Consider the following 11,198-nt stretch of genomic DNA (forward strand, 5'->3'; position numbering starts at 1 on the left):
GATTTATATATTATTTTATTTTTTAATATTTGGTGTATCGAGATAACAATGACTCTTACATATAAGAAAATTCAGGCGCTAAATAATCGTTTAGTAAAAGGTAAGCGATCATTATAAATAGCGCACGGGTATAAGCGTTGAGTGATATTTCAACACTATTATATAGACTATAATGAGTGTATTTGATCCGATGAATCTCACATTATTTTTAATAGACAAAAAAGTATGGAAAATTGGTAGTATAGGAAATCTTACAAGGCATTTCTCCAACTACAACTTGCAGTTCCCGCCAAACAAACGGAACCAGACGTTCATCTGTATGGCCTTTCTACTCTCTCTTTTTTGGTTGCCGATTCAATTTTCAGAGACGTAGGGAGAAGAAGCCGGTAATCACTCTTCTCAATTACTCGAAATCAACGCATTGTTATTCAATTTGCTTAAGATTTCAAGTAGTGAAGTCCATTTTCTACTCTTAGTGCTTAATAACTTCAACTCCAACCAGATTCTAATGTTTCTGCAATTTGTTTTCTTCATCTTTAATGAATTTTATGGTGGATTACAAGTTTATGAATTCCTGTGCAGCATGTTCGATTGCTTGTACCTGATTTTGGATATAAAATGTAAGTTTCGATTCGAAGGATAACTTTCTTCCAAAAAAAATTCTGGCGATCCAGATGATTGAATCAAGCTTCTATCTCAAGCAAAACTCTAAACTGAAATGCTGAGAGGACCGTTTGCAGATTCGACTACTAATTCTGTACAGTTCGGAAAATGTCAAACATAACTGTTTGCGCTCGATTTCGGCCTTTAAGTTCAAAAGAGAGGCAAGATCATGGAGATGCAGTGTGCGTTCAATATGTGGACTCTGAGACATTCATTTTTAAGGTCTGTTTGTACTTCTTTTGTTTTTGTAGATTGCAGGGAGATAATTTACCTTGCTCGGTTCATTTAACATAAGTTTATTGTAGGATGAGAAGACTGAAGAACTTACATTTAGCTTTGATAGAGTGTTCTATGATAAATCTGAGCAAACTGATGTTTACCGATTTCTTGCTGAGCCAATTGTCAAAGGTATACCGTAATTTTCGGTGCACTATCATTTTATGATTGTTAGGTTTGTTATTAAATTGATAATTGATTGTATATTTCTTGTGGAGAAATAAATTCTCATTAGCGAAAATGTTCATAATAATTGTGTTGGATTTCTAATATAAGTTCTCTTAGATGATGGAAAAAGTCATTTGGACCATTCTTACCCTACTTTTCCAGTTTCCTTAAGCAAAGGAGGATTCTACCTTTCACGTTGTGCTTTAATGTATGACACAGATGCTCTTAATGCTGTTAATGGGACAATTATCACCTTTGGACAGGTGAGATATGTTAAAAACTTATATCCAAACTATTATGCATGGTTCTGTAAAGAATACTATGAACTATCCCGTGTTTGGGTACAACCATACATATGCATCACATAACACATTAATTGTCTCTGCAGGGCAGGATCTTGATGTATAAGTATTAATTTCAAATAATTTATACTTCGAACAAATATATATATATATATATATGTAAATCCTCTTTTCTCTTATTGAAAATCAATTCTACCATGCCTCCTTTTCCTCTGCACATCATGTAGCATAACTTCAAAAGTTATTGGGCTTAATATTTTATACTGTCAAAATGAGAGAGACTAGTTAAAGATTAATTTTGAAATAAGATTTTCATTTCGAGTCACAAGCGTTTTAAAGCTCAATCGAACTACTGCAAATTATAGTCTAGCTTCTATTTAACTGTTTTAGATTTTCCTTCAGATGCAAATGAGTTGCTTATCCAACTTCTGTTTCAATTATTAACTTCTCTTCCCTTCTTCGGTGCAGACTGGAGCTGGAAAGACGTATAGTATGGAGGTATCAGCCCATGCTTCTAAAAGAGTTGCCAACTTAAACTATCATAAGTCATATTTTCTGATGATCTTATTTAAGCAGGGGCCTGGGATACTTGAATGTGATGCAGCAAAGAAGGGTTTACTTCCTAGAGTGGTAGAAGGCATTTTTGAATGTACCAAATTAGCTGATGAAACGAGCAAGTACTCAATAAAGTTGTCTATGGTATTATTCAGCCAACCATATGTTCTGGTGCTTGCACCAACCATTTCTTATCTTGCAGTTAATTAACTAACAATTTACATTGTTAAATTTTTTTTTTTATCATTGCATGTCTTCTTTTGGCTCTTTTAGGTTGAAATCTACATGGAGAAAGTGAGGTACAAATATATCTGCTACTGCTAGTAGATGTTATGCTGAATGCATGATTATTTTCCAGCAATTAGAACTTTCCCTTGCCAAATAAGACAGAAGACAATCCTACAAAGGAAAGAGACTAAAATAGTAAACAGCTGAGGGTTTCCAAATTAATGACTTATTTTCAGGGATCTTTTCGACTTATCAAGGGACAATGTACAAATCAAGGAGAGTAAAACACAAGGGATAATATTAAATGGAATGATTGAGGTAAGCTGTCTTCTTATCAACATATATTTAGCAATATTTCTAACCAAAAATTTTCATTGAATCAATTATTTACATGCTAGATAAGTGTTCAAAATGTATTTATGTACCATTGACAACTTTCTTGACCGAGGTTGTTAAAAAAGTTATCAACAGTTCAGGAGGACTATTTCTATGAACTTAAAGCAATGCAACTCATGTTTGGATGAATTATCAGCCGAGTCATCTAAATTCCATGATTGTAAATGGGATTACTATTTTGGTTTCACTTTACAGATGCCCATACAGGACCCTCCAGAGGCATTGCTGACCTTATCTGTAAGATGAGAAGAATTTGTTCTTGTAATTGTTTTCTTTTAGTTCACTTTCAATGTTCAATTTCTCATGTTAACTGCCTAATGCAGAAAGGAATAGCCAACAGAGCCGTAGGAGAGACCCGTATCCTGCTTTCTTCTCGTGGACTTTATTCCTGAACTTCCACAAACATATTAGATCCCGTCTTCTTTCAAAGGTTCATGATCAAATCTTGGTTTTCATCTAAACATGGATAGAAATGAACGTTGCCAGCAGTAGGAGCCACTGTATTTACATATTCGCTATTCAGCAAGAATCAACCAAGGACAAGAGGTAGTCTTTTTCAGCCATTCCATTGTTAAGTTCTGAAAGGAGTAGTTCATACTGAATCTCAATTCCTTGAATAGGGCCAGAACTGGAAAATTGAATCTAGTGGACTTGGCAGGGTCTGAAAAAGTGGAGAAAACTGGTGCTGAGGGGAGAGTTCTTGAAGAAGCCAAGACCATTAACAAATCGCTTTCAGCTCTTGGGAATGTAATAAATGCTCTAACATGTGGACCAACGGGCAGAGGAAACCACATTCCATATCGTGATTCTAAGTTGACACGGATTCTACAAGATGCACTCGTTGGTTACCTCTCTAATTTCCACCATAGTACATATTCCTTAACTTAATTAAGCAATTTAGTCCTCTCACATTTCAGGGAGGAAACTCGCGTACTGCTTTGTTGTGTTGCTGCTCACCCAGCCCTACAAACTCATCTGAGACCCTCTCAACCCTTCGATTTGGTGCAAGGTATGTCTGAGCATAAATCTGTTTCAGAGCGCTTGATTGACATAACCCATGATTGAACTATGTGGCCTTTGGCAAGTAAAAATTCTTGAAGTTCACTTAATGCTAATGATATTTCGAGTAAATACTTGATGGTCTAGAAAAAAGTGATTTTGTTAAACCTTAAAAATCTTGTCTGTGCGTGATTAGATTTTCAAATATAGATATACTGCCATTACGTGGTATATCCATATGAAGCAAGCATTCATACACTCTACTTATTTCTCTGTCTCTTAAATTCCTTAGATTTAGAGTCTTTAGCTTAAAATTCTAGATTAACATCCTTAACTAGATATCTATATGACATTTTTTTTCCAATGTTCAGGGCAAAGCATATAAAGGCTTCTCCTCGTGTTGCAAATGAGGATAAATTTATCAGAGAGCTTGAAGTTTTCACTCCAATAAAAAGGGAATCACGTGGCAAACTTCTAAATGATGTGAGAAGTTAGCATGATTTTATTAGCAGTAGATCAATTTGGTTTTACATCGCCTCCATTTGGTATAGTTGCAGGAGAGTTTGGATATTGAGCATGTGCAAATACTTGAGGAGCTGTTTATACAAGAAGGAATTCTTTTTGATCCTTGCTCCATTGAAGAGTCGGAATTAGCCTATGAAGATGTTACTTCACAAACCATTTCTTCGTTGCAGCTAGTTTTGGAAGAACTCTTGAGAACAATTGGAGAGGTACGTCAACATCTTTGAACACTTTGGAAGTAGATTCCTTTTTCTTTTTTATTATTATTATTTTTAAATAAACAAAGTCGGTTAGGTAATGAATAACTTGAATGGAATGGAATAACAAAAAGCCTTAAAACTTGATAAGAAAGCTATAATTATGATACATGATATTTGTTTCAAATAATTATACATGATACTTTAGATTATAATCTTTTCGGTAAATTTTAAAGGTAATGAATAATGCAGTTTTAGACGTTTCTAATATAGGTCCCCAAAGTTTTATTGTTGTGTCTATTCCACCTCACACATTGTTGAAAATGAAATGAAATTTAAGATATTCACACACACACACAAAACTATGTAAAATGAATTGTATTGACAAAAATATATGAGGTATTCTCTCAAAAAGTTTTGAACGTAAATTTATGGAGTACAATTTATAGGGTGAATAGTGAAAACCAAAACATTTTGGGTATATTTTTGTCAATTACCTCAGTAATCAAATATTTATAAGATTTTAAGACAAGTTTGTTCTCTCTCTACCCTCTCTCCTACTCTCCCTACAACCCACCTCGTCAACAGACCCGCAACCATGAGCAACATCCCTAGCTTCTTTGTCGTCGGCCACCATACCCTGACCACCTCCGACAAGAGTGTTTACTGTCGTGAGTAAATTTTTCTCGATAGAGATTTACTCTTCTTCTCATCGTTCGCGTTTGGTTAATAGAAACCTGTAGAGATAAGACATTTTCTATCACGATTCATTGGAGGACCCTTTGTTGGATCACGAATCTTTCAAATCCCTCACCACCGCCCCCTGAATCACACATTCTTCAAAGAAAACAGGGTTGAGTGGTCTTTGACATCATAATGATCAGTTTCTCTTGGTGATGCTCATATCCATGAGGGAGAATTTAGATTTTATATCTATGCCGTCAGTAATAGACTCCAGTTAATAGTAGAGTCTGCTTGTAATAATTTGCTGTCATTCCCTTTTCTTTAAACTTTTAAATTTGGATCTAATAGAGACGAGAATTAAAGAAAAAAACTGTCATATATGTTTGAAGATTTCTTAGATCTTGGACATAATTAAAATTAATGTTCAATAAAATATTTAATTTTTAAAAATTACAAATATACGAAAGATTTATTGGATACAGAATCGAAAGTCTAAATATCTATTGAAAACAAAATTGAAAATTTAGGACCTATTAAATAGGTTTAAAAGCATAGAAACCATACAAACTAATCTAAATTTTTTTGGGGCTAAACTTGTATTTATCCCCATATCAGTTTGCTTTTCAAAAGAAAAATAATGCCGTATATGAACTATTTATTTTAGAAGAGTATCTAATAGGTGAAGAATCTATTATAAACTTACAAGACACTTAAGATTATTTTACATATATAATTAAAAGTTTAAAATCTAATAGATTCTTCTTAATGAGTAGGGACCTAGGTTTAAAATGACGAGGATGAAGAAAACATCTAGATCTCAACTTTACACAAATATCAATGAAAATATCGATAAAATAGATGATCATAAATATTTATAGAATAATTTAAACAAAATTAAATTAATAAGTATTTTATGCTTTTTAAATAAATCAACATGTTTATTGTTTATATTATCTTTACACCAATGACATTTTGTTATTTGTTATGTTTCGTGGATTTTTATACAGTATAAGAGAAATATCACATTACTCCTCATTTCAATGTCGAACTTATGAAAATATGAAAATATCGATAAAAATTTAATATCATATGATTATGTCTAGTAGGTGTCCATGGTTAATTTAACTAAAAAAGGTAAACCATGGTGTTTGTTTAAGCAATAATATAAAAGTTTTGAGGTGGGTTGGCCTTTCATATTGGTGCAGCTTAAGAAAGAGAATGAGGAGCTGATGGCAAGAGTATCAGCAGCTGAACTCCATCATGGGCCAATCTCAAACTCCAACTTACTGGTTAGTATATATTGTAATCTTGGTCTCTTTAGGGATTGGCTCAAATCTATTTTCCATTTCTCGATCAGCCATTATAATTAGTTTCACATTCAAAACCAACTACATTTTTTTCCCAACTCTCCAAAAATAGAATTATAGTCTTATACAATTACAAATTTTGAGTTTGAACATTTATACCACACCACATAAACACAAGAAGAATTCAACATGAATAGCGAACTTGTCTTTTTTGGAATATAAATTTGTCCTCTTGTAGTATTCATAATCGCAGTATTTGTCAATTAGATCCATCCGTGATAGACTTCTCATTTACAGGTTTAATAAGTGACAGATCTCAATTCATGATATGTACTGGCATTGAAGTTAGAATTTCGATATATTTACAAATAATTTGAACGTGCTATTAGATTTTTATATATGCCATTGCCTTTAATTTATAATGTAGTGAGTATGCTTTAGGAAATCTTATTCTTATTAATTTTGATGGAAATTTAAAATTTTTTAGTGTAGACACATATTTTGTATGTTACTAATATATGATTGTTATTTTGTCTCTCCCTAAATTTTAGAGCTTCAATTTCTCATATTTTGTATTATTTGTTTTTTGTCTAACAAAACTTATAGCTAAACTAATTGATGTAACTATGATGAACTTCCAAATACATTTATCAATTAGTTTTAAAATATTTTATACTATCATTTAATAAAAGTAATTTTGAGTAGGTGTGGGTCGCACCTTATAGTAGCTGAAAATGCCAACAATGAGAAATATAAGGATAAAATAAAATGCATATAAAAATATAATATAACTTATTTATTATTAATTTTTAAATGACATTTACATATTTTGAAAACATTGACACGAGATTTCGACAAAGAAACTTAGGTTGCACTGAGGATTGCTTTCGAGAGCGTCAAAAGTGATTATGTAATAATCTTAATTGTTGAGTGCTTAGTAAGGATGTTTGGAATTATTTTTAGATATATTGATTTTAAAAAATTGATTTATTAATAAGCACGTTATTAAAAATGATTTTCATACAATCATTTGGTCCTACACTCTCAAAAGTAAATTTGAACAATTAAAACTAAAGGTGATTTTTAATGACTTTTAATGTTTTGGATTGACTTTTAGAATAAATGATTTGAACTCAATTATTTAGTTATATTTAGTTTAGTAAAATTGTTATAAATCATATTAATATTTTGTCCCATACTTGTAGAAATGATTTAAATTTAGTTGAAAATATTTTTAACTAATTAATGTTTGTTTTGGAAGGTAGTTCAAAATCATGCATCAAATTACAAGAAACCATTAAATTTGAGATGGAAAAAAATCAGAGGCATAGTGAATGACACGACTGTTTTCAAATATAGGAAAATGAACTAAAATATTATAATTAATAGCAAAATATCACGGTCTATCTGTGATAAATTGTGATAGACAACGATAGATTATTATCTGTGTCTATTGAATGGACACAGATAGTAATCTATCGTTGTCTATCGCGATTTATCATAGATAGACTGTGATATTTTGTTATTAGTTGTAAATATTTTTAGTAATTTTGTTATTTAAAATAATTTCTCTAAATGATGATATAGAGAAAAGTGCAAATTGCAAATACCACCCATAAAATATGGTGATAGTTGTAGTTACAACGTGAAATAATTAATTGTAAAAATTAAAAGGTATTTCAGATAATTTATTAAGTTCATTTTATCTTATCATCTAATGAATATTGATAGATCATTATTATTGTCTATCAAAAATAGATACCGATGAAATCCTAATCTTGTTGGTGGTCCCAACTTGCAAACTTGCAGTATTTGGCTTTTAAACATCTAATTTAAAACAAACAAACTTTTGAATAGTAATATAATGGTTAAAATTGGTTCTCTCCCATCTTGTTCGGCTCTCTCTCAAATTTGGGTGAAGAGTAAATTTTCTCCACAAATGGGATATGCGGGACGAAAGCATGGGCAAATATTTTTTTCTAAAAATATTTAGAGGTAGATAGAGAGAAAATAGGGAGATGGTAACCATTAGAAAGAAAGATAAAAATAGACCAATTTTAAAAACAAAAATACATTTTCAATTTTTTATACGAAATATTTTTCTTTTAAAAAACGAAACAACTTAGAATCATCTAAAGAAAATAATTTATTCCTTCAACATTTTATTTGAACATCCTTACAGTTGAGAACTGAACTGGTTGTCACTCTTGCGATCTCCTTTCTCTCTTCATGAAGAGAGACAATGAAAATGTTGTCACATTCCTTTAGATTATATATTAAACTCAGAACATAATGTGATGATAATAGACTCCGACTTTGCAATAGAATTTATTTTCAAATCTCTTTCTCTCTTTACACAGATAGACAATGAAAAGGTTGTCACCCCCTAGATTATCTATTAAACCTGAAACAAAATGTGACGACAATAGACTCCGATTTTGCAATAGAATTTACTTTCAAATCTTTTATTAACTTTAAACTTAACCCTTCTTTGTTTTTTGTTTTTACTTTCATGGACTTAACATTCATGACACAACATTGAACACATCCTTAACATACACTTTATGTCTAGTTACATGCAAAAGATGTAATGCGACATGTGATGTGATTGGTGGCAGATACTGATCAGTTAACTCTTTTCGAAACTCAAAGAGCAATCTAGTGAGGAAAAAAAAAGAATAAATTGAAAAGTCCATGAGTGGTGAATTTAATATTAAAATAAATTTAGTAAAACTTTCTTCAAATCATACAAAAGTTCAAATCTTATGATAAATCCATTAAACATGCGAGATTAATAAAACATTAGAAAATTCATAAAGATAATCTTTGGCAACTAAAGCATAAACATGTGAAAAACATCAATAAATCTATGCTCCCAACATACATACTGTCATATCAGCGTAAAGTGATATCAATACGTACAATAGAATATTCATTTCCATAGGTGCACGTAGTTCTACATTTATACCATGGAACACATTCTGATGGTGTATCAGTAGAAGTTCAGGATTGAGTCGATCATTTATAAATTATGATATTTACTACTATTACTAATAAAGCGTAGCATTAGTGGCAGGACCGAGTCGATCTGCAAGGAAGTACGAGATATATTTTGTACAATTAATTTCCTAATTATCGCAACAAATGGAGGGGGGAGGGGGATTTGTGTGAATCGAGATATAGTGTGAAACATTGAATGATAATGGTTAATGTAACCTTTGATGGGAAATTCTAGTTTTAGGAGCAATGAAGGTTTTTGATGCAATCCCGATCATTGAATTCTCTTGATTGAACATACATTTGACTTATACGTTCACAACGATTTATTTGGCCCGACCAACGCATTGGCGTAATAGACTCCCAACTTGTTGAGTACACCAAGCAAGCGCCTTAATTATCCATTAAAGCTAAAGCCTTAACTAAATTAAATGCTTAAGTCATATTGGGTTCGAAACATTCATATAGAGATAAAAACATTTGTATTAAGGGTTAGAGTTCCATTCTGTGATTAAGCATGCATTTTAAGGTGTATGGATAACCTATATTCCTTAGCATACACGGATTCAAACTTTACTACTTGTGATCTAAGCTAGACAAACAAGAGAGAAACATGTAAGTCCAAAATTCTTAACTAAGATATACTTCATGAGTAGGAGAGTCAATCTATATATATTACATCCAAATTAAACAAGATTCAAAGAGAAATCTAGAAAAAAAAAAAAATTTCATTGAGTTTTTTACTCCCGAAACTAGAAAAATCCACAAACCTTAACAATCCATAGAGGGGAAGAAGAGATTAGGAAGCTCCATTGTTTGATTACATCCCAAAAAATAAAAGAATCCTAAGCAAAAATACCAGAAAGAATGAAGAAGAAGAAGAATGATTGGTTTTCTCCTCGGCCTCCAATTTCCAGCATATCTTGCCCTAAAATTTCAAGCATCTTATATATGAAAATGCCGGAGCATAATAGCGCCAATACCCTCTCGCACAGTGCCTAGGAGCGTTGCAAAGCTGAAGGACCATTAGAGTTTCTGGATAAAATTAATCAAAATGTTAGGCTCTATTTTGAGTATCTCGTCTAGTTATCTCACACAAATCGATGGTCAGACAGAGCGGTTCAATTGCATGTTCGAGGAGTACTTATGCCATTTTGTAGATGCCCAAAAGAAGAATTGGGTCACGATGTTTGATGTGGCACAATTCAGGTTCAATTGCCAGAAGAGTTCATCAGCAAGGAAATCTCCCTTTGAGATAGTATGTGAAAAAAAACCACTCATGCCTCATGTCGTGGATCATCCGTATGCAGGCAAGAGAGTTCCCAAGCTTTTAATTTCATAAAAGAGTGGAACAGATCTTCGAAGTAGCTCGAGCTTATTTGGAGAAAGAGTCGAAGCGAATGAAGAAATGGGTCAATCAAAAGTGTCGACCATTAGAGTTTCAGGCAGGGGACAAAGTGTTGATGAAGTTGAGACCAGACAACTCTGATTCTGGGGCAAGAGAGATCAACGTCTTGTGCGGAAATATGAAGGCCCTGTAGAACTAATCAGAAGTCGGGAAGACATCATATCGGGTTCAACTTCCTTCGTGGCTGAAGTTCTATCCAGTCGTTCACGTAAGCCACTTGAAACCCTACCATCTCGATCCCGATGACAAGACTTGCAACAAGACATCGAGACCTCCAGTCACGATGTCCAATCCTGTGGAGAAAGAAGTTAAAGAAGTTTTGGCCGAAAGAACTCGGCGAGTGGGCAGCCCAAGACGAAACATACAGGAGTTCCTAGTCAAGTGGAAGGGACATCCAGATGCTGAGATTAGCTGGAAGCTTGCTACAGACCTAAGAGAAGCTGGCACCAAGATCGCCAAATTTGAGCAGTGCCATTTGACAAGGGCATCAACCGTT

The 11,198-nt window shown here is 32.7% G+C and overlaps 1 protein-coding gene across 9 annotated transcripts; it reads left to right on the top strand.

Annotated features, from left to right (window-relative positions):
• Positions 1-202: 202 nt before the first annotated feature.
• On the top strand, positions 203-7,024 carry LOC120071618 (ATP binding microtubule motor family protein). Of its 9 annotated transcripts, none has more exons than XM_039023968.2 (17): positions 203-386; positions 583-620; positions 741-885; positions 969-1,071; positions 1,270-1,370; positions 1,878-1,907; positions 1,986-2,108; positions 2,238-2,263; positions 2,429-2,510; positions 2,664-2,825; positions 2,912-2,945; positions 3,059-3,134; positions 3,209-3,428; positions 3,506-3,597; positions 3,959-4,070; positions 4,139-4,318; positions 6,196-7,024. In XM_039023968.2, exons 3-17 carry the CDS (start codon positions 772-774, stop codon positions 6,358-6,360), a joined length of 1,620 nt encoding a protein of 539 aa, XP_038879896.2. In that variant the 5' UTR covers positions 203-386; positions 583-620; positions 741-771; the 3' UTR covers positions 6,361-7,024. The 9 variants fall into 9 exon arrangements, with proteins under 9 accessions (XP_038879896.2, XP_038879900.2, XP_038879898.2 ...); XM_039023972.2 differs by having other exon boundaries at positions 2,784-2,825; XM_039023970.2 differs by having other exon boundaries at positions 1,327-1,370.
• Positions 7,025-11,198: the final 4,174 nt, after the last annotated feature.

Source organism: Benincasa hispida, chromosome 2 (assembly GCF_027475165.1).
Source record: "Benincasa hispida cultivar pf3 chromosome 2, pf3_genome.v1.1, whole genome shotgun sequence".
Classification (NCBI taxonomy): domain Eukaryota; kingdom Viridiplantae; phylum Streptophyta; class Magnoliopsida; order Cucurbitales; family Cucurbitaceae; genus Benincasa; species Benincasa hispida.

Bases quoted from the DNA above. Each gene is read 5' to 3' on its own strand.
- LOC120071618 (XM_090310685.1), top strand. From the start codon at position 772: ATGTCAAACATAACTGTTTGCGCTCGATTTCGGCCTTTAAGTTCAAAA. The intron at 3,598-3,958 runs GTATGTCTGAGC...TCCAATGTTCAG, and splicing joins ACCCTTCGATTTGGTGCAAG to GGCAAAGCATATAAAGGCTT. The intron at 4,071-4,138 runs GTGAGAAGTTAG...CATTTGGTATAG, and splicing joins GTGGCAAACTTCTAAATGAT to TTGCAGGAGAGTTTGGATAT.